Source organism: Lipophrys pholis (assembly GCF_963383615.2).
Source record: "Lipophrys pholis genome assembly, chromosome: 3".
NCBI lineage: Eukaryota > Metazoa > Chordata > Actinopteri > Blenniiformes > Blenniidae > Lipophrys > Lipophrys pholis.
In genome coordinates, this window is record NC_137627.1 from 21,246,189 (window position 1) to 21,271,042 (window position 24,854).

The following is a 24,854-nucleotide window of genomic DNA, read 5'->3' on the forward strand; positions in this document are numbered from 1 at the left end:
AATGAGGCTGAAGATCTTTCTGTCTGCGGCTGCCTTTCTCTAAAAGAATGTATTTTATGTTGCATTGTATCTTCCACTCTTGTACTTTAAATGTTTTTCATTCTTTTCAATGATTTGATGGTTTCATCTTTGTCTATTATCAATTAAATCAAAGGTTTAACTCAATGACTCTCTTTTACAATTTTAAACTCCAGTTATTTATTCGATGTGTTAATCTGGTCTGCTTACAATTACCTTTCATCACATTTGATCCCTATATAGTAAAATAAACCACCAACATCGAGCAGAAGGGTTATAGCCCACTTTAACAAAGTACAGCGCCCTAACAAAGCAATCTCACCAGGGTTCGTTTAACTTCATTTAAAAACCTGACAAGTGAGAACACGCTCTAAAAGCTTTGACAACAAGGATGCTAATCAATAAAAACAATTAGCCCCCGCAGAAAGTCAAACATTTAACGGCGGCAAACAAGTCGTTGTCATGATTTGTTTTTCAGGACTTTTCTGCCTGAAACCTACGAGGGTGTATTCAATTTCTCGTGGATAAAAAGCAGGAATCCTAACTGTATTATCTGCTCAAGGATACCTCAAAGGTACATGAAGCTGTTTGTGCGCACGTAAGCCACTGCGGAGATCAAAGCCGTGCCCTCGCATTTGAGGGGCTATTTCATAAAACGACTCGGCTTCTCAAAGTGTCGCAGGCTGCATCAGGTTGCACTTTTCTACACAATATGTCCTCTTGAGCTTTGTGTGGGAAAAGGGAAAAGAAACAACAACAACAACCCACTGTCTGCATCCTGACACCTCCAAGAAATAATAAGGTATATTCGGCATGATGGGCCAGGAGGAACAAACTTACGCTATGGCATGTCTGACATGACGGCCAGATGGAACAAAATGTTCTGCCAACCGCTGCAAACACAAACAGTGATGTGGTAGTACGCAACAAATGCAAGGAAAGCAACGAAATCCAACCATCTGAATATCTGCACTTCACGCCATCATGGCTGAGAGCTGAGACACGGAAATCCCTGGTGGCAAGCATCACAAAGAATACTGAGGACCTACTGTTTTATTTATGAGGCACCCAAGGTGTTTTTTTTTTTTTTCTTTCCCCAACCCAGGTATCTGAATATAGAATAAGAAGGGACACCTTGAACTGCTGACAGGAATAAAATCCCAAAAAGTAGACTTTCAGACGCAGATCTCCAGACAAGCTTGGTAATCCTACATCTGGTTTGGGGGAAGTCAGTCATGTTTAATAGTCTGGAGAAACTCTGCAGGTTTACTCTTTGTAATTTCATGCAGTATCTTTTAAAAGATCCAAACGAATATTTATATTCAAAACCTAATCCAGTTCAAAGTTCCTCTCTCACAAACTGAAGGTGGGTGTAACACACTTGACCATGACAAGTGTGTGTGTGCTTTGCTTGATCAAGTCCCAGTGCCACTTCCACAGGTTTCAAGGTCTTGCATCATTCCTGCCTCCAACTTGCTTAGACGATCTAAAATTCTAACCTCCGACTGAGTGTCTTTTTCCATTTTCAAAATACATACATACAGTAAGGCTGCACAAGTTCTCACCAGAGTTCATTTTTCTCGGTGAGGAAACGGCTTGACAGGTTGTAAATCGGGGGGAAATGCTTGTTTCAGAGTCAAAGTGGTGGATTTATTTAGTAAAGTCTTCTTTATTTTTATCGGGAGTCTCCAGAATAATTGCGCATGCCTCCCTGCCCGCATGAACCCTATTGCTTCTACACTCCCTCATTTTCTTTGGTGAGCTTGTCAACACACGGTACAGTTTAGAGATCTGGCTCTGCGGGTACAGACAAACGCAATATAATGGTGATGCGCGCCGACTCCTGACATATCGACGCCTGATGACGGACTTCAAGGATGCTCCGAGTATGATTAGCATAAACCTCGAGGTCTGGTGAAAGAAGTGGATGGAAGTCAGTGAAAGGGAATGGAAAATAAATTATACATGTGCTGATGGCACACCGAAAGACAGATAAACTGCTTATTCCTTCTTTCACCTCAGCTATATATCATCTCAGCGCTGATCTGATTGTTAAGAAGGCCAATGGCTTTCCCCTGAATATATCAGTTAAAAGATGATGCATGATATGCTTTATGTTCTCTGGGTTATCTTCAGTTATAGTCAGCATTTCTCTTTCTAGATATTAGAGTCAAGCTACGGTAGAAATGCTGGACGTGAAATCTATTAATGAGTCCATTGGACTGGCAATGTGCGGCGCCTCAGTTTCTGGCTGTCCACCAAACCAGAGAAGACCCCTGCTGCCTTAATAATGGACTGTGGACCGCAGCCAATGTCAGCATTTCCTTCCCAAAAATTATTTATTTAATAATAATAACAATAATAGAAAAAACTAATAAACCACCAAAACTTTCTTCTGCCCAAACTGTTGGAAAGACTTTGCTCCAAAAAAAAAAGCAATAAGAGAAATGATTAGTTCAGAGAAGCAGAGACGTTTCTTTGAACAAGACGTTAAACTCAGAGGTAAGTCGCACCCACTGTGCAGATAGTCTGGGTAAAGTGTCGAGCTTTGTAAAATGAGAAGGTTTGAAACGCCGCACGACTTCCACTCCAGTCTTGAGAAAAAAAACCAAAAAAACAAAAAGCCGTCTCCAGTGTTCTTGGCTCGGCAGCACACAAACTGCAAATGAGAGAACAATTTATTACCCCCCCCCCCCGGATCTGTTTCACAAAGATAAAATATCACCGCCAACAACATTTCATGATTTGGGATATCAGTTTCTGTTTCCAAGTGATGAGAAGTGGACAAATTAAACAAAACAACAGTCCACTTCAGTCAGACGCCTCGACAGTAGGGCTTCACTTTTCAGCTCCAAACTCCACGGGACAAAACAAAACATCACTACGTTTATTAGCCGGCGTACAACGAACACAACAAACCGGGGAGTTAAAGTCGATATGAAATCGGATCTTTACGGCGTATCAGCTTTGGTGACGCCACCTTTAATTAAATCTTCCTTGTATTATTGTGTTTAGTTGATATTTTCCCCAAACGCTCAGAACCATCACAGGCAGTTTGTGTCAGTAGTTCTAGATCAGGGGTCTGCAACCTTCATGACCAAAAGAGATGTTTTTGTCACTTTCCGCAAAACCAAATTTAACTGGAGCCACAAAACACATTTAATCATTAAAATGAGGCAAACTTCAGCTTCATGTATAGTTTGGATGTATGAACATAAACTGATATTTTGAAAACAATTTAGGATGGTGAATCTTTCATTACATTTTCAGCAGTTTTTGTACCTGATTTTAGCAGTTCCAACCTTCGTTTCCAGCGGTTTTTTTTGAAAATTTTGACATTTCAGCTGTTTTAACCAGTTTGGCTCTTTTTGAAGGAGCTTTAAGTGTTGGTTTTCCCTCCATTTTCAAGCTTTGGCTACACTTTTTACTGTTTTGAAATGACTTTAAATGTCTTTAATCCTTCAAGTAATAAACTATTACATCATCAAATCAAATGTCCTATTACACAATTGGTAAGTTATTACATTATTGGCTTTATCACATTCAAAATCGGCAAAATGATTACATTATTGTCAGATATCACTTTATTGGTTGTTCCAGGGGGTGTATGCTTGAAAGCTTCAGAAACTTGGCGGGTTTTCTCTGCAGCACCAGACACATGTGATTGGATGAGTTTTCACCACATTCTATTTTATAAATCACGTTAAAACAGCTCTGCTGTTCTGTTTCCTTCATTTTACACCGCTGTGCTTTAATCAACCGGATTCTTGCTCTTCAGATGTGCATCACTACGAGGACTCGTCTCCTTTCCAGTGTTTTCTCAAAGAACCCGTTTTTAATGAAAAAAAAAAACACAATTTGAACCGTTTCCATGTTTACAGCGTATTATCCAAGGACGTTAGAGCTTTTCCTTTGTTCTCGCTTATTCTCTCAGAGTGAAAAACTCTGGTCTTTAATTGTGTTTTCATTTGGGAAATAATCACACATAATTGTTAGAAATAATTGCTTTGAATTTTAATTCCACCATCTGGCGACTCAAAGAAAATTACACTATAAACCCATTCCCCTCTTTGGGTCTTTTAATAGATATGTTTTGATGTTTTATTTAAGTAAGTACATCATTTCTCTTAATTGTGTGTATGTCTGATGTTGCGTGACTGAAAATGCCTTTTAAATCCTCCCTCAGGGGGTAAAGTGATCTGAATTTAACTGCAAGTTATTCATCTGTCTTTTAACTATCTGAATATCCACCTTGTTCCTTTGCTCTTATTGTTTCCTGGTTTTGGTTTTCTGAAATGCGTCGCAGTTTCTTTTATTTCGGAGCACTTATATCTCGTTTCTGGGAACTTCACAAGGCCTTAATTTCCCTACATTTCAGATCAGTGTTGCTCTTACATCTTCCCCTTGATAGATTCCCTCACTCCAGTCTTTATTTACTTCCAGGTTGAGATTTGCTGAGTGGAATGGACTGAATTATGGTATTGAATTAGTCTGAATTATTCATCCCCCACGCATAGTGATTAAAGTGGCTTCACCAGCAGAGTCCACCAATAAAACCTTAAATAATGTCCTTAAAACCCCGATAGAGCAGAGCTGGAAACTCACACTGTTTGCTTCACATCATGTACTACACTTTGGTTAAATGCCAGTTATTAGCGATTGAGGTTCTGGATAGAGACACTTTAAATGAACAATTTTTTTTCATTTTATTTGGGTTCATAACATTTAGTACTAAATACTTGTAGTAAAATGAGAAGTTGTGAAGCTTGTGATTTATTTATTTACTGACTTACTTTTTTATTCGAGTTGCAACTTGTTTGAAATGTGTTGATTAAAATGTTAGTTACAATTTATCGCAACAAGAATATTGTTTAAAATGTGATGATGGTTGGAGGATGCGTTGGAGATAATAGAAATCGAGAATAGAATAGTAAATAGCATTTAAACTCAGTGTCCATTGCAGCCATTGCTCGTCTATGTAATCAGTGGCGTTTCCATATTGTAAAATGCTGTAAATTTGCTTATTTTGCACATAAAATATTGAATTAATCAAGTATGTCATTCTCATCTCGTGTTAAAAATGGGTTTCTGCTATGAACGAATAGTTTTTAGACCAAATAATTTGGAGCAATAACATCCCCAGTAGTGTCAAAACTACCACTGATGGTTTTCAAACAAAGTCTCCAGATTGTTGATAAAAACATGCCTCAGGGATAAATACCAGCCCAACTGCGGTTTATTCAGCAGACAAGTTTATTTTCCGACTTAGCAGTGCTTTGTCATCTGTATGCTCCTGATGCAGCCTTGTATGTAATCAGTTACACCATCAAGCAGACCGTCTGCAGAAAACACGCTTTTCTGACGACCTGCAGACCTTCCTGTTTCATATAAAACCTCGTATAAGCTCCAAAAAGTACACATTAATTGCATTTCACGAGTGCGCATGGAATTCCTAAATGCTATCTATCAATTAAATGTCCTTTAACAGCAAAGAACTGTGCTGTAATTGTTTGGAAATTCGGTTAGGTAGCCAATTTCCCTAAGAAGGTTTATAAATGCAAGAAATGGTATAGTTAGACACTGTCATGGACATTTTCTGTGATCATGTGGTGTCGCACTCCATTGTATTCAGGCCTGCCTGTGCCTGTCACGCTGTTAACACACCAGAAATGCCTTTCAATGTCTTATAGGAGAACAATCAATGCACTGAACACGGAGCAATCTGTCCCACAATGCAACACAGAGCCAATCAATGAGGGAAAAAAAACCCCAAAAGAAACACAAAAAGTCTAATTTAAAAATGTGTGTAAACCAGTCCAAACACATTATGACCATTTCTTTGCTTCCAATTAGCCCTAAATTGTAATTTACAGTATAATTCCACCGCGTGGTGACATGTTTAATCGTTCCTCTTCGCTTGTAATGTTCTTAAAATCAATATTTTGTGAGCATTTCAAAAGAACTTAGAGCAGCTTGCCGCCACTCATACGTGGCCCGACTCCAGACAGCTGCACATTAGCGATGTATTATAAGCTGCAGCGTAGCACCGCGGTGGCCCAGGAGACTCTATTTTCACCTTCATTTTCCTCCACACACATCAAACCTGCAGCTTCATACGAGTCGTCCCATCTCTGGAAAGTACTTCCATCGTGTGGGAGCATCAATGAGGTCAACAGACACTGAACTTCTACTGCTTTCATGAGGACAGCGCAGATGGTTTTGAATATGGATTAGGTTACAGTTGTACAATAATCACAGATTTATACATTTTTTTGTTCATCTTGTTGAGTGTTTGCAGGTCATGTTCATTCACACAGACATTAAGTACATAAAAAACTGTTTGTCCTTTTTCACAAGTGCAGTAAAAACAATCTTGCTATCACAATACAGACTCTAGTTAATGTTTAAGATGTATTGTTTGCTGAGACGTACTATAGTGTTTGATTTGATAAGAGAAAAAAAGAAGCACCCAAAATTAAAAACATATATAAACGACTGATCCACTTGTGGCCTGTGTGCATTTTGTTAAATAATTTCCAAGATGCAGGATTAGCTAGTAGCAGTACTCTGTATTCAGTTTCTGTATTCTTGCAGCATTGAACCATCACTTGTAAACTTCTCTCGGCAGTGACTGCAAGAGAAATCCTTTATTTGTACTTGTCAGATTTCTCTTTTTTATGTCTGCACAACTCTCAGCATGAACATTTGATTTAAGGAAAAAATCAAAATGATTAGTCTGACAGTTGGTGCATCGTGAGAAAAGCAAAGGACTTGGTGGAGGATTTGTTACGAAGCAAAAAGTGGGTGAGAACTGTCACTACTCACAACGAAGAGTCGAGGATGAGGCGGCGCCGGAGAACGGGGACTGCATTTCAACAACAAACTGGGGCCTCATATCTGAGTAACTCCGCGGGAAAAAGGGCCGACTTCTATTCTTGACGAGGCGCGGCTCCACAACACACTGGTCCACATACATCAGTGATAGCCAGTGGCAGTTTGCATCCCTCATGCCCTCCATGGGAAGAGGTTGCAAGAGACGTCCTTGTTAAAGGAGCAGGCAGCCTGGAGACAACGACTGAAGGCAGGCTGGAGACTCAATCAGGCTCCTTTGAACAGCAACCTCTGCCCATTCTACAGCAGGAAAAAAAAGGCCACAGCTGATGCACAATGCCATTACGGCGCAACCTGAGGAATCTTTAGTGCTTTTTCTGCCTTCGGCCATCAGGGCGATGACTAATTTCTACCCCAGCGTCCTCGAGCAAGCAGGTCAGCTGTCATTCCCCAGCCTGTGCAGGGTTGCTCAAAATATTCTGATGGCCGACGATAATTCAGGCACTTGCTTGCATTTAACATATATATATATATATATCACGCGGTGAATCAATTAAATATGATATGCAACTGTGCAGATCTTTCGTGTTGTTACACCACATAGCCTGATTTCCGTTGTGTCTTTGAAACTTGCAAAATAACAACAATAAAGATAGATTAGGAATTTGACAAGACTATAAATAAAACAGCTAAGAGTGTTGCCGTGTTGTCAGATTATTTTTGACAACCGTGGCTAAAGCAGACGCGCCATGACAAGCTCACGGAGAAATGACAGAAGCAAAAAGTAGAGACATTTGCCCGAAGCAACAAATGACTTCCAACTTTTTTTTTTTTTTTTTTTTAAAGAAAAACCAGACTGGATGTACAGCTGAATATATTGAAATCATGATCACCATTACATCTCATTACAATTCAGCTTGGACTCATGCTGAAGCGATAAACGTCCACCCATCCATCTATCTCTTTCTTTTCTGGTTCAGCGCATTAGTGGAAACAAGCCAGTGCTGCATCGTTAAACTCGACAACATCCGCCGCTTCTCCTCCCCCAGGAGTCGCTGCAGGATGTTGTTGGGTTAAATCCCCTCCTGGGGGATCAAAAGGCTTTGACAGTAGCTGAGGATGTGTTTTCCTGGCAGAGGAACCTGGTGCGTCCCGGAGTCTCCTCCCAGTCAATCACGCCCGGTGCACCTCCGGAGGGAGCCACCTTTGGGCTTTATTATCAGGTGCAGTCGGAGGCTGTTAACAGCAGAACACCTGCTGTGCTATTTTCTCGCTTTACCTTACCTCACTTTGGTAGAGAAGGTCGTAGCCTTTCTGTACCGTACCATACTTTATACTTTAAATCATTTGTTTATTTGCAAGCGTAAAACTTTGAATTTATCATCACAAACAATAATCACTGTTAATACTCTCATCTGATGTTTAAAGAAGGGATTTTGGAGATACTTTTTTGGACCTAAATACACTTTTCAATGTTCAAACTTCCAAAAATGGCCTCAAACTAAAATCCCTCAGGGATATATCCCAGGGTCACGGCTGTTTATTCGGTAGGCGTGTTTGCTTTGTGATTCAGCCATGCTTTGTGATTTATATGCGAACAACTGAACCAACAAGTGGAGAAAACATGACCTGCATGACCTTAATGTTTTATATAAAACTTGTTCAAAGCTCAAAAAAAAACATAAACTGAGTGATTTTTAAGTCTTTATGGAATAAAGAAATATCCTTTCTATCAACTGGGTGTCCATTAAAAGAATTAAGATCATTGTCGTGCACTGTAAATATCAGGAAATTTGGTTAAATAGACAATTTTCTGAAAAACAAAAAACAAAAAATAGACCAGCCCAAAATGTAAAAAGTAGAACAGACTATAATGCGATATATATAAAATCTATATCAAGTTGATAATAAAGCTGTAATATGCCCCAAAAAGCTTAAGATATTTGACCTAAAAGTCTGCTGTGAGTAAAACACATCTACCCTGGTTGGGGGCAACTAGCCTGAGCTTATCTGAGGATCTAAACCAAATATCCAAAGCAAACATTTCAGTTATTACATCCTGGCAGCGCTGCAGACGGTGGAAACGAGTCGGGGGCATATTGGCCGAGCTTCTGACGACTAAATGTGCTGATTTTAGCTGTTGGTCATAGAAAAGCTTCCTGTTTTCAAAAACACAGTAAGGACACAGGCCTATTTGTCAGCTCACAATTACTTGAAAACAAAACCCCCCCCAAAAAAAGACGCAATACTGCAGGGCCTTTGCAATGACCTTATACCGTTGACCTTTTTCTGCACAAAAACCTGAGCGAAACACTCCCACTCACTTTATCTCCCACATACCTGCAACATCAGATCACAATCAAAAATGGTTTTTTTCTAGTGTATTCTACACATATTTTCTTTTATATACTGCTTCAGTCTGCATCATTACCAACGGCCGTCAGATGTATGTGATGGAAGAAAGGGAACTTACCTCTTTCGGTATTTGGCACTCCCAAATCAATGGTTGGTATGGAAGGATCAGCGTGGTCACTGTAATACTCTAAAAATAAGGCATCCTTTTCCCAAGTCTTCTTTATCACTGGAACTGGAGCAAAGGGCAGAAGAATCAATACGGCGCTCACTAGTTTCACAACAAGCAGACCTTTGGCTCTGTGCAGTGTCCAGGATGAATAACTGATTCACATTTGTTGCATCACATGAATTCCGTGATGCTCAGATTGTGGTAGAATATCACTGTAAAGATCACAGTATCATTGGTCATTAAATTTAAATGTAGTCACACACATAATATGTACTGAATAGATGGTACTTGTTTTCACTTGAAAGACATTTTCAAATATGTTTTCTTGCCTCTTGAAAGCCACAACAAAGGTACAATAGTAGGTCACTTTACGTCTTCTACAATACTTCACAACTGGTAGTACAACCTTTTTTCTTTTAATGAGGTGGCATCTATGAACAAAACACCGTCTTTGTGTGTTGAAATGAAGATGAATGTCTCCCATAACAAACCTTGGTTTCTTTTTTTTTCTTTTCTGGCCTTGAAGTAGGTCTGATCTCAGCCACTTATGCTGCTTGACATAATTATCTAGTTGTTACTCCTGTACTTTCACCTGGGAGAACACCCACACTGAAACCAGGCAGTTTGCCTCTTGCACAGTCCTCTGCTGCTTTGGTGTTCTGTCTTTTTTTTTTTTATTATTATTATTTCTATTTAACAAAAGAATTCAGAAGATAAAAAACTAGAAAGCTTTCATTCGAAGTGTTGTTTTGAAAAATGGACCCGTATCTCACTGATCCTCGTCACTTTGCTTGTTTCTGTTTCTTCCACCAAGATGATGCTCATTAAGGTCTCTCCACACAAATCTCACTCACATCTCCTGAACAGGCAGGTAGCAGGGCTCCATCTCATTGGCCAAATAAATTGAAATGCAGATTATTAATACACACTACATGGAAACATAGTTTATTGCCGTTAAGTCAGTGCTTTGCGGTATCTAAACTTGACTTTTCATCACATTGTGCAGTGGATGTCACCATACGCAGCCTGAGCCTGAGGGTTTTGTTCCGGGACTCACAGCAGAGAGCTGACGATGATGGAGTGATTCGAACAAGCAAACTTCCGGTTTCAAGCCGGCTTCCATAAACACTAGGTCACCACTGCCACAATGCAAATCAAGCCTCGTTTACACTGTGCAGTATGTGCTAGTACGGTACACAACGGAATTTTGTGTGTTTCCACCTGCAAAAGTTGTGGATAGTACCGAAAGTACTGTACGCAACCCTTCCCATTTTTTGTACTCTCTGCGGTGGAACCACGCAACAGATTTGGGTCTGGGTACCATTTGCCGTACCATACTGTACTGTGCAGTGAAATGAAGGCCTTGTGGCAACCTTTATTTAGAATCAGACTGAGTTAGTATTGACTGCAAGTGGCTTGAAGGTTGGAGGAAGATGGCATGAACTACCGGGTCGAAATCTGCTTGAATGTCCGAGCCACAAAAGGAGAAAATTCAATCAACATTTTAAATGAGATTCCCAGGACATCCGCCAGACGAAATGATTAACTCTTGATGCTCAAGACAATCTTACAACTGATACACAAATGTCATGCAACTGTTAGGAGACAAATGAGAGTTTCAAATTATGTCAATAGAGGGTTTTTCCGATTCCGACACCAAAACAAGACGGAGCTCATGAAAGTGTCTCCCGACCTGGAAGAAGACGACCCTGACATGCTGAGCGGTCTGTTCAGGGAAAGGAAATGGTTCAATACAGGCTTGAGGCATCCAAAACAACTTGGACTGTTTGGTTTTCAGAACTGTTTAAAATTGAAGCACCGGTTTGACAAGGCCCTGGTGCAAAGAGGTCCGCCCCAGTGGTTCGTACGGTGACGTCTTAACCTTTCATGTTTTGGATCCAGGTTGGAAATCTGGTTGTGAGAAGTGCATTGAGTCTTCTGTTGGTCTTCTGAGGTAAGCAATGCTCTGCAGTAGACCAGCAAACAGTTGATGAGATATGTTCGCATCCCGGAGCCAGTTGTTTATGAACACTAAAGAGCTGGTTCTCGCACTCGTTAGCCCAACGCAGCCCTCTTGTCCCTTTACGTGCAGCAGCATTCACGCTACATTCAATAGAAACTTTTTTTATTTGTTTTTTTGCATTTTATTTTTGTGCTCCACGCCCGGTTGCAAAGTAGAACCTCTGCTACTTCGCCGCCCTCTTCAGAATCGTCTTGTGTAGCAGTGGCAGAACCGAGTACATTTCTTTAACTAAATTTACTTTTCAGTGTATTTATACTGCGTGTCTCTCAGCGAGGTATCAGCACAGTCGCCGACCTACTTATTGGAATGGTACTTTTTGGCGTAGTTTCGATTGGGATGAGACTGATGAGATCTGGAGGTTCTGCTATAAGTTTCAGGGTTGTTGAGGTGACAGAGTGTGAGAAACACCGGATACCCAGACTTGTGCAGGAGCAGCAGTAGCAGTAGCTCCAGGCTGTGCTCAACCCTCATACGTCAGAAAAAAAAAAAAGAAAGAAAAAGAATCAGAGTGGCACTTTTAACACAAAAAGAATGAAGCCAGAAGATAAAGCTGCCTGAATGTCAGCGCCTGTAAAACTTCTCAGTCAGATGACCGAAATGTTGAAGTACAGTTCGGCTTCAAACACCACGGAGGCTCTGACCATGACATTATAAATACAGTAAAACCTCACATGTGGGGACGCCTGACAAGTGTCCCCTGAAGACAGGCGTCCCCTCTTCAGAGGGACGGGTCACGAGGAGAAATTGTAGGACCAGTTGATATTGAACAAACCAAATGTGTTATGATTATTTAAAAGCAAATAACTGAACCAATACAAAGACGTATATGTAAATCAGCATTAAGTACATACTGGTACATTTTATTAAAATACTACGGTGAACTTTCATATCAGAATATCATATATACATGATGTCCTGAGGTTTTAAATATATATGTAAATATTGATATTCAAATCAAATAAAAGTAGAAGAGAAATATAATTGCAATTCTAGAAGGAAAAAAAAAAGCTATTTTGTGATTCACAACTTTAATTTCACTCTGACTTAGGAAGAGGAAAATGCTCTGTGCAGTCTATTCATTTTTAATTCATTTTAAATGTTTGAAAAGGGAAACAATGTGGAGTGTTTAGTACTGGCAGCTCCAGTTCAGGCCGTGGCCCTCTTGTGTGAAGTTTGCATGTTCTCCCTGAGCGGGAGTTAGTTTTTACTCTGTACTCAAACCAAAGGCATCATTTCTGGGTGTAACAAGTGACTCTAAATCTGACACGTCATTCATATTTCTCCTTTTAATAAATATTCACTCCAGCGAGTGTTATTTACCGGCGTTATTAAAGTTTGTGCCACTCGAAGGATATTTCATTCTAACTTGTTCCACATAAATCTCAATTATAAATGCGCTCAGCACTGTCTCGTCCTCACATCCTTTAGCTGGAGGAGATTCCCAGACTGCAGCCGACAGCTGAGTGAGAGGTTGAGAGGAATCTGCTGATATTAGCTGTGAACATAACCACCAGTTCATTTTAATGTCAACCCTGTTAACTCGTTAATGCACAAGACGCTGTTGTTGTTATTTCCCAGGGTGTAAAAAGCAATTCATATGTTTAGCGAAGGCAACACAGTTTGTAAAAAACAAAATCAGAAGTTCTTATTTTTCCACATATTTCGTTTTTCAGGAGCTTCTTCTCAATGTCTCAGACGTCATGACTCCCTCGTAAACAATCAGTACATGTAGACTCAAATCTGTGATTTATTCTTCCTGAGCTGCTTTGTATTTCTGGGTCAATGTGGGCGTGTTGGATATAAAGCAGAAATACTTGTGCATATTTCTTGGTATTTCTTATTATCATCAAGTGGTTATGGCCTGAAAGTGCGAATAGTTATTGATCCGACTTGTGTTTGGCGTTCACACACAAGTTTATATGACGTTTTATACACCTGGTGAGTATGGTATGGATAAAGCTATATAGGATCCAGGTTGCAGACTGTCTTTAAATTTCATGTTTTGGTGATATTTCTTCTGTGATGTGACCATTTAGTGCTCTGTGTGTTGTTTTCCCACGGAATAAAACCGAATTAAACTTCTCCAAAATATGGAGCAGAAACAATTTCCCTCATTTCTGTTTGTTTTCTGATGTGCAGATTTTTTACAGAACCACAAACCCTTTGTCTCCATAGCTTTTCCTGGTAGTTCAGGATAGTTACTGCAACTGTAAGAAAGCTTTAAACTTCCCCAAATAATAGACACTCAAGTTTTGAGGCTGTTTCATGGCACTTTCTTTAGCTGTCATTGAAAGAACAAGGAGAGAAAAACACATCAATCACATCTAAGTCTTTATCCTCTTTTAATTAAATAAACATATATTACGTAGAAATGAATGTTTGCATTCTCATTCATCTAAATGCATTTCTTTTTAATCCTGTGTAATCATGATGGAAAGGGAAGATTAAAAAGCCCCGACACTGACTGACATCTCCAATTAAACGTGAGGGATTTTCATTTCTTTCCGTGTATTGATCCCAGAAAACCTTTAATACATAAATCTAATATTCATGTCTGCATTTGAAACTAATAATGGCAGCTTGGCAGAGGAAATGGTAATTAGTGAGATTACTTCTGAGGGACACCTTTTAAAAACAGTTTAGAATTCCTCCCGTGAAATTAATGAGCAACTCTGAGGCACAGACTCACCCTGCAACGTTTATAGTAAAAGGAGACGCTAATTTACGGGAAAAAGCTTAAACGTAAAAAAAAAACCAAACAAACAAAAAAAGTTGTTGGGAGGATTGTGCATTGAATTTTTTTTTTAAACAGCTCATTTTACAAACAATTCACTTCACAAAGTCATATATTCCTTGTACACTAACTCATCTGCATTGCTGCTCCAAACTGCAATGCGCTTTGATTTTGCAGATTTTTCCTGTGGTATTTTCTTTCATAAGCACCACGGGAGCTGGGAAAGTTTGTGAAAGTCATTAGGAGAAAAGAAAAATAATGAGAGGTGAAGAAAAAGATTATCTAACAATCGAATCTAGCTTTGCAGTTTGGTCTTAAAACTATAAAGTCCTTTCTGCCGCCTCCACGCACATCATCCAGACTCCCCACCACAGGTTAGAATGAAGACAAATAAAATAAATAAAAATCTATTATTATGAACTTTGCTCTTTAATCAGTAGGTATGTTATAATCTAACATGGCATGTTTTTATAAACAAAAAACAGCTAAACAAGCTTAAAAAGAACTTTTGTCTTGAGGGTCAGGAAGAGATTAATCCTTTCAGATTGATTTTTTTTTGAGAACAAATTCAGGAACAAATTATTTTTGAAAAAAACCCAAACTTTGACTATTTTTTGGTTGGTTTTTTTTTTTGCAGCTTCAACACGATTAAATGTTTTCAGACATGCTGGTGGAACAATTTGGAGAAAACCGTTATCGTAAAGCGCTCATGCAGTCACACATGTCAGAGGTAAAAGTAATCCACGAGGAAACAAACAACAGGACTAAAATGTTCCCTATTCAAGATGGAATTGCATCTTTGTGGTTTTCAGCCGGAGCGGGAGCGTGACTCACCTCTTTCACTGTGAAACTTCCTGCACGTTTTCACGGCAACAAATATCTCGTCTGTATTTACCGGCTCCCCCTTCAATGACGGACAGAAAACAAAGAAAACACGAGCATGAGCAAAATAGAAAAATACTTATCATAATAGTTGGATTTACTGTATAAAATCTGGATCCAAGTAGTTTGACTCGTTTTATCCTGAGTGTGCTGCAGGACCCAAAATAGTATTTTGTCAGTGATAATACAAGTGTCTTTTCTGTAAATATTTAGGTAATACATAGATGTCTGCACACATTTAGATTAATATTGATTCATGCCTGTGAATGTGAAGTGTAATATTTCTTTACCCTGAATGTGTCCACAATTATTCAGGGTAACTTTTAGGGCGATATACTTTGACCTTAAACGTTCAAGGTCACATTTATGGTGAGTTTTACCCTAAATATGTCCATAAATGTTTATGGTAAGATTGAGACACACATTTAGTGTCAGACTTTTTTTGCCACATAATGTGTCTCTAAATGTTCAGAGTAAGATTAAAGGTGAGAATTTTGACATTTCAACATTTATTTTAAACTATCACATTTAACGTCTCCCTTAATGTCTAATGTAATATTTAGAGAAATATTTTAACCCTCAATGTGTCCAAGTGACAAGAAAGACGATTTTTTTTTTGTAGTGGATCTAAGGTTACTTTAGCTGTTTCTATTGAAACAAACATAGAATAAAGAATAATTTCAAAATACATTGAAAGCTTCTGTAGCTTTATGTAGAAAAATACTGCATGGGTGAGGCAGAGGAGGATAATAACATAACAAGACAGCGAACAAAAGTGAAACTGAAAAGAATCCCGGCGTGCTTTGTTGCTGCACACAAAAGGAAATGTAATGAGCAGAAATGTTCCCCCCTCATATTTAAACACACACAAAAAGATCAGCTAAACCAACAACAGACAGGCGGCATTAAAAATGTATGCCGCATTAAAAATATCCTCCACTACTGAACAAACCGTCACTGTTCCAAGATTATTAATCGAGCGGACGTCATGCAGTCTAACGGTTCTTTGCCAGCTTTGAAATTGAAACACAAAGGTGGAGACGTCGTAAGAGTAGCTTACATTAAAAAAAAGAAAAAAAAAAGATTTTAAATCAATTAAAACCTAAATACACATGTACATATTTGTCATAATTCATACAACCACATTCAATAATCTTTTTTTCATTAAATAGTTCAGTAGGTGGAGAAATGCTTCTTAAGTAAACCTCCTATTGTTAATGACTTTTGGTATTCATAAGCTATTCATTTGAAACTCGTAGGTAGGTCTCTATAAACAGCCTGTAACTGTTATATGCTGTAAATCTATAACTGCTACACTATTAGTTTTGCCCGAGAGCTGATTTCATGATTTCAATTCATTTGATTACATTTTCATAACATTTAGCCGTAGGAGGAAACCCAAACACACACACACACACACACACACACACACACACACACACACACACACACACACACACACACACACACACACACACACACACACACACACACACACACACACACACACACACACACACACACACACACACACATATGTAGAAAATGCAAATTCCCCACAGAAAGGCCCAGACCCACGAAAATATGTGTCCAAATTAAATAAACTTAAACAATTATTTTATTCATCACTTTTTCTGTATTGCTGAGTAGTAAATTGAAGCCTTTCAACTCTCTTTAAAATATTTGGAAATGAATATATTTAACAATCAGTGTTGTTAAAGAACATTTCAGGACCTATGTTTTTATGTTGGGGAGTTTTGCACAACTAGATGTTTTTCATCTGTAATAAAAGTCTGTTGGAAAGTGTAAAACTGATCAAATTGACGTCATAATTAAAAATTTTTACATTCAAAATGTCTCTAAATAGGCTCTTAAAGACCACAATCAGCACACAGCAGGATTCTGTAAAAACAAAACATGTTTTAATCAGAGAGGTGATGTGTTTGCTAACAGTTTCTAACTTAGAATACTTTTAAAGTTGGAAGAGACCATATATAGATACTTGCCCCATTCAGGGTGAATGACCCAACAAATAAACAAATTGGTATTTTCTTCTGGCAAAACACGTTGTACTTGTGTTCTCGTCATAATAAACATGTTAAAAAACATAGAAACTTGCTGCTTGAGAAAATTGTTCTTTGAAAACATTTGCTTATTTTTCCACGAGAACAACTTTTTCCTTCTTCTGTTGCTTCTTGTCGTGCACAGCCATTTTTTTTGTCCTTTTTGATAGAAATGCAACAATTAAATTGCAGATAAAACGTTTAGTTGAAGGTGAAATTAAACAAAATAAAAAAATTGCAGGGAATTTATTTGTGACATTAAAATGTATTAGCCTATAAATAAGTATGAAGCTCGCAGTGCAGAAACGATCCATGTGCTTGAGACTACTGGTTTAGTTACTGATTTTCATTGAGTTAATCATTCAAAAGTTTTAAAATGACTGAGAAGAAGGTCTGCGAGGAAATGGCCGCCTTCCTAATGTTGACCCTTGAATGTTGACATGAGGTTGGAGTCAGTGCTTGGAATAAAAACGGATTGTCGTCCTTCACCTTTGTGAATCTGTCTCCTGAGACTCTTCAGTCCGTTTCCCCCGACACTACAGCAAAGCACTGCTCCGGCCCCAACAGGCAATTTGTCTTGCAACTGTTTCCAACACGGTCCGATTACGATACGTCGCCTCTTGTTTAGTGTGAAGGGAAAACCTCTTGTTGAATACCTATTAGACCTGTGACCTTCCCGCTTCCCCGCCGCCTGCTTCGTCCTGTTTTCTGTTCAAATGAATGTACTTTCATGAAGACGGCGATTTCCACCTAGAGCGATGCGATACCAACATGAATTTAAATCTGACAGACGGCTGAATTCACGCACCAGACTGACGACTACAAATGCTTGCACAGTATGTGATTTGGATGAAAAATGAAAAGATCAGATTGGAGAGATATATATATATCGGATGGGATATACATACATACATATATATATATATACACACACACACATATAATATATATATATATATATATATATATATATATATATATATATATATATATATATATATATATATATATATATATATATATATATATATATATATATATATATATATATATATATATATATATATATATATATATATATATATATATATATATGTGTGTATGTATGTATGTATGTATGTATGTATGTATGTATGTATGTATGCATGTATATATAAAGTAGGACATTTTCAGCCGGTATCCCGGATTCAACCAGCAGCCTCTCTCACACACAGACTTAAGTATAAACTATCTCTTCCGCCCGACGCCATCCATCATTTCATGTTGTGTGTGCAGTCAGCCGCTGCAGCCTAAAGGATGGCTGGTCCTTCTCATGAGTCGGCAAACCAAACTTCTTTTCAGCTTGAGCAAACACAATATCAACAATACATCAGGTATCCTGTGGGGAGTCGTCGAAGAAATGAAAACAACCAACAAATAAATGTTCCAGAGGAGCCGCTACAGCAATCACGGAGCAAACTCCATTAACATTTTCCACCTGACAACGAAAGCACTGACCTCACCTTCACTCGTCGTCAGACTCCTGAGCAGTAAGGCCATATTTATATATTGTTGTTTTTAACATGAATTTTCAGAAATAAATTGGCTGCATTCTTCTCATTCTTCTTTTTAAAATGGCATATCTTTTGAAAGACATGTTTTTATATTCAGCTCACCTGATGGTCAGTTATTCATTACACAAAGGAAGCTGATAGATATTCGAAAAGCATCCAAAACGTACAAGATGAAAGTAAAAAGGTCTCTATTGCATAAGATAAACATTTAATGTAAAACTGTGCAGTGGTCAAGCCCGATGAGATTAAAACTACAAGGTCAAAGGTAGACGTACTATTCAGGGTTGCTGGGTTTTTGTAAATGTTTTTGTAAATAAGCCACAGTCGTTTTGGTCTACGTACCTGAATGGGATAAAGCAGTGTAGAAGATGGATGGATGGATGATTTATTTATCAAAATATAGTCTGCAAATTGAATGTGATGAAATTAATTTCATTTAAACGCAAATCCTGAAATAAACCATGAGTGTAAACAGCTACTACCAGTAGTATATATTGATGATCAATAATATTTAAATACCTTGAGTGAAACAAAAGCGTGAGATATATGTGGAAAGTTTCTGTTGACAACCCGAGTTGTACTGCTGATGGGTGAGTTATAAAGTATATTGATCCAGTGTGCCACGCAGCCGGGTCGTGGTTAGCACTCATTAGGATTTCAGTGTGGAGTTTGAGTTTTCGTCGACTACTCCAGAGTCCAAAAACATTAGTTTCAGGTGAATTAATGACTTTAAATTGCCTATAGGTGTGAATGTAACTGTGTTTATCCTGTGATGGATTGCTGATCTGCTGATAGTCAACAGATATCCAGTTGCTTGTGACTCAGAGTAAGTCCAGAGTTCCTGCGATTTTTAAAAAAGTTTTAATGGTATTGAATTTACAAATTTGTATTTAATACCTTCAAAAGTAAAAAAATATTAAATTTGATATTGTAGGTCTATATTTAGTTTTTATTGATACACATTAACTATATTTGTAAATTTGAGTTTTGTTTTATTTTTTTGCTTTATTTTATTTATTTGGGAATAATTAAATTATTTACATTTGTCGGTTGTATTCAAAATGAAATGAACACAAATAAATAGCAACCACTTTATCATTTCTTTTTTTCTTTTATTAGTCTTTGATCAATCTGAAAATTAGTCGAAAGATTAAAATTAACTGTGAGGGAGAGCACTAAAGTTTTTTTGCCATAACTTTTAGATTGTTGTATACTGTGTTTGGGATATGTCCAAGCTGTAAAGAAAGTACCGTTAGTCTCCCGGTTCAATTTGCGGTGACCATGAAATATGCTTTAAAACAGTACAAAATGTTCCAGGTAGTCTTAAAAAGGTCTTAAATTTAACTTGTAGGAACCTGAAGGAACCCTGTATGTGGTGTAGAAGATGGATTGAGGGATTTATTAAATGTGTTTTGCTTTGTTTGCTGGTGAAGCAGCATTTGAGCTGATAGTGTTTGTCTAACTGAAGATAAAAAAGTAACCAGAGGGAAAATTCTTCCCTTTCCGTTGTCTGTTAAATCCCATCCTGAATCCGGTTTCACCTCCAGCCTGACTGGCAGTGGACCTTTCAATATCGATCAATCACATTTCATAACCTTGTCATAGTTTAACCTGAAGCACCAGCAATAAAAACCTCCTCATTCATTAGGTGTGGAAATCCCTTCCATATTTATTGGTTCGCATGATTTGTGTTGATGAAACACATAAAATACTTTCATGTGATGTGTTCCATGGTCGGGGATTTAGATGAATAGGAAAGCAAAAGACAAATTGAGAACTCGTTGGTGACAATGACATGTAAAGATGTTCACATCATGAATTAGGAGGACATCACCCAAACAAATGGTTTGATGTAAGAAAAGAAGATCCTGCTGAGCAACGAGAACCTCTCCTTCCTCTTGTCAAAAAAAGAACTAAACCGGTCAAAAGAAACGGCAATTCTAGGTGAATGAAAGAATGAATTTACAGAAGCACGTCTCCAGAAGCAAATGTCCTCCTGTTTCTACTTCCTCATTTAATGTTTGATTGCCTGAGACTGGAGGACAGTGGGACTGGATACTCACACACAGTGGAGGCTCTCTGCTCAGAGTAGTGGCACAGCGCCGGGCCCGGGGAGAGTCCTCTGGCTCGGTGCACAGCTCAGGAACGGCAGTCAGATGTGGACCCTTCCCATCGTCCCAGATATACAAGGCGACCTGAAACAACACACAGTGTTCTTGTTTTCAGAGCTACACACACACACACGCTGCAGTCTTTCGCACTTTGATGATTTATTTAATAGAGGAAAGAAAGCATGGTGGAAAATTCCTTTACAACCACGTTTGTCCAAATAAAAGACAATGCTATCTTTCTCCATGAAATACATTTTAAAATGTGAAGCTGCCTTGTGTTTAGGGTCTAATAATTAACTCCTACGCTATGCTGAGTTCGGATATGTGCTGTGTCTGACGTCTTTCAATGCGACGGCTGTCCGAACGGTCAAGCCGCATGTATGTGATTTCCACATCCACTCATCAGCTGCTGCTCCACAAAAGACCATCGTTAAAAGCTGCGCTCTCTTTTTTTCTCAGCCTCCTTCTTCTGCTCTTCTGCGCATACAAGTCACTTTGTGGTCAGATACACTGCAGTCTAGATTTTTAAAATCTGGTGTGAAGGATCACGCAGAGAAATTGGATCTCGGGAAGAAATCGGAATTGAGCATCAAGTCCTGCAGTGTGAACGACGCCTAAGATCCTCCAGAAGATGTGTTCATTTTTACGCTAAAGCAAAAACTGCTCTTTCTACATGCCTGCCTTTTGCCTCTGATCTCTCTAAGAATGCCACCATGAGTGATATCTCGTGGAAAAAAAGAGTATTTAAATGGGATTTTCACATTTATTAAGTGATCTGCTGGAAATGGTTTCAATTCTGTGAAAGCCCTGGGGGAAAGTCTTGTAAAATTGTTCCACAGATCAATATGTGCAAAACAATATTGCAGAATAAAGTAATACAAAATTAAAATCCAGAAAATAAATCCCAATTTGGACCAAAAAAAAAAAAGGCAATATGGGGAATAATCAGTCACAACATCAAAGTTGCAGGTACAACACAGAAAATATAAGTTTATAAATAATTGTTCTTAAATGCATAGCCCGTTTGCATCGCTTTTCAAACACACAATCGAAATTCAATATTTAAAAACCTAACTTGGTTGTGTGTTATTTGAGCGTCTGTCAGACATGATCCTCAGTGCATCCAGTTAGTAGATCAGCTTCAACAAGTGTGACGCAATATCGAGTTTAAATACATGCAAGCCTTTAGTAGATCTGGGCCTTATGGGAGGAGCAGGTGCAACCAGAGCACCAGAGTTACAGCATCTGCAGTGAAACCAGCGGTGCCCAAAATCTGTGTGAGGAATAAGCTGAGGACGGCGGAGTCTGCAAACCAAACATGGACGACTGGGAAATGCAGTCCTCTTACTTTACTTTCTCTGAGCCCATTTTCTAAAATGTATAAATGACTTCAATCAGATGTAAATTGAAATCACTCCAGATTATTGTAAGACTGTAAATATTTTCAAGGTAAAAATATATAATGCATGCATTTTAATTAAAACTACAGATATACAATTAGTTGTTTTCATTTTTAAAGTATGTTTGATGTGGTTTGGCCTCGTGTAGGAAGAATTACATGTCGCAAGGCGGCTTTACGTGACGCCCCTGAACGCATCACTGAAAGCTGTCAGCTCCTGCAGTTAAAACCTGCGGGTGAAACCGGACCAACACGGCGGCTCGGACACAAACTTCCCATTTATTACTGAAACACTTCAGAGAAATGTAGTTCTGAAAACATTGGAGGCGAGAAACAAGCTGTGCAGTTGAGAAGTTAAAACGAAGCTTCACAGACGTGTGGCTGCCGCGAGGGGATGTGGCCTGCGACTTCGACAGTTTCTCCCCGGAGCATCAACAGTCCTGTCGAAAAAACACTTTTTTTCGGCAGCTGGCTGACGTCACCGCCGAACCTTCTCCTTGTTCTGACGGCTTCTAAAAGGGAGTATGCAGGGGCCTTTAGTGTACGCCTCTATAGTGTTTAAAAATGGTAACAACAGCTGTTAAATCGTCATAAAAACAAAAGCCTTTTTCCAAAAGAATGAGTCGCTTTATAACGAGAGTCATCTTATTTGGACCATTACATTATTTGATCATAAAAACCGGCCGACTCCGAGCATATCTAGTATTTAAGATGAATTATGAATGACGGCAGAGGAGTAAACCCTGAGAGACGGTAGGTATTACTGAGCTGTACTCCAAAGAGGAACCAAATAAAATCCAGGATTCGGTTTAAGTATTCTACTGGGGGAAGATGGAGATGTTACAGTAAAAGGATTTGTCATGAGGATGACACAATTATGGCCGTCTGTACTGTTGCAGCGATTTCAAAGAAGAGTAGACACTGTTAACTGATGCTTTGCTAACTTACAGCCTGGAGCGTCTCAAACACCAGTGAACTGTACTGACACTGACAATACATGTCATGTTTGGAATATAAAGCATGCACAAGTTTGTGCATAAAAGTAGAACCGAAGTTCACAGCGGCAAGTGCTCAAATAAATGTTCTTATTTCCAGGAAACAGCAGGAAAAACACACTGCTTTGTCGACTTTATTTTGTACATATGAAGGATGTAAATTATTTTACCTCATTTCCCCAGGAGGGAATTCATGCCATCGCAACCTGAGCCACCTTCTTCAAACCGAGTCTGATAAGTCTGATGTTGTGTTTACTCAACAAAATCCCTGGATGCCTGCCTGACTGAATTTCGGTGATAAAAAATAAGAGCCTCAATGCTTGCACCATGACAATTCTGCAAAGTAATGAGATTTCGCTTCAGGGTTAGACGAATTTTGTGCCTTTCTCTGTTTTTCTTTTTTTGTGTGCAAATAAATTACAGCAAGTTCTTAGTGGTTTGAGCGTGAAAAAACCTAGCCATTGTCGGGGAAACGTTTGAAAAGTGGCGAGCCTTCCAGACTAAACACCATCAAAGGTAAAAACTGGGCTTTTCATCTCACCTCGTGTTTCAGGTCAATGGTGAAATCAGATTTAAGTGGCTCCTCTCTCACTTTGTTCGCCAGCCTGAAACATGGAATCACATGAAATATGTAATAAATAAACAGCAAATATAGTAAATCCTTCATGAGATCGAGTGCATTACTCTGTTTAAAAAACACACACTCACCGTACAACCAGAGGGATACTTAAGGCCCAAGAAGCAGCAAAGTCCGGATATTTAAAGACGGAGGGATTTTCTGCAAAGGCGTAGTGATGGATGATGGTCGACTCCTCATCACGGAGGGGCTTACCAAGAAACCACTCCTGATGAAGAAGCGGAAGAGACACGTTTGAACACTTCCAAAAGGATTTTTCCTTTTTCCAGCCATTTCTTATCCCACTTTATTCAATTTAGGGTCACAGGGGTGATGGAGCTGATCGCAGCTGACTATGAGTAATGACTTAGAGTCGTTGTTTAACCTGAAACAAAGAGGGAGAACGTGAAAACCCCAGACAGAGAGGATTCAAACCAGGGATTCTGCTGCTGTGACATGCGAGTGCAAACCACTACCCCATCAGATGTCGAAGTTTTATTGCAGAATATCCATTGCAACAGTTTTTGAAAGGAAAGTGGCGCACCTGGAATTCAACACTCAACAAAAAGTAACCAAAGCACACCCTGGACCTTCCTTCCAAACATAGCATTCAACAAGAGGAAACACGAGGCTTTTGGTCGACTTCTCATACTGCACTCGTCAGGAAAACTTGGAAATTATTTCTAGTGAGTAGGTTGGCTACTGACTGAGAAAATAATGAGATTTTTTTTTTTCTTTCCCTTTTGTACAAAAGTTCAAAGATGCCAGATATTGTTGCCACAAAGGCTCTGATCATAATTCATGACATATCTGAAGAAAAAAAGAAAATCTGATATTTCAACAAAATCCTCCAACAGTTGAAGTAGATAAAGTTCAAAGGAGCGGGCCAACGGTTTGCCTGATACGTGCATCTGCTTTCCGCCGGAGTCGATAAGACTCTCCTATCAGCAGCGAGCAGCCAGTTAGCTTAGCGCTTAGCATAGCACTTCCTAAACTGCATATCTCTCTGAATAGTTTGTTTTTAAGACTTACAGTTTTGCTGGAGTGTTTAATTTTACGATCAGTGTGTCAGTTTGTTCACACGGTTTATTCTAATTTTCCTCAA

General features: G+C 38.8%; 1 protein-coding gene across 1 annotated transcript in view; it reads right to left on the minus strand.

Moving 5' to 3' along the window:
* b3glcta (beta 3-glucosyltransferase a) overlaps positions 1 to 24,854 on the minus strand; it is a 101,445-nt gene that overhangs the window by 7,225 nt on the left and 69,366 nt on the right. Inside the window, exons 7-11 of the mRNA XM_080459361.1 lie at positions 23,842 to 23,978; positions 23,675 to 23,738; positions 20,692 to 20,823; positions 14,965 to 15,034; positions 9,323 to 9,436 (exon numbers count right to left, since the gene is read on the minus strand). Coding sequence (XP_080315487.1) covers positions 9,323 to 9,436; positions 14,965 to 15,034; positions 20,692 to 20,823; positions 23,675 to 23,738; positions 23,842 to 23,978 — 517 coding nt within the window. The remainder of the gene's footprint in view (positions 1 to 9,322; positions 9,437 to 14,964; positions 15,035 to 20,691; positions 20,824 to 23,674; positions 23,739 to 23,841; positions 23,979 to 24,854) is intronic.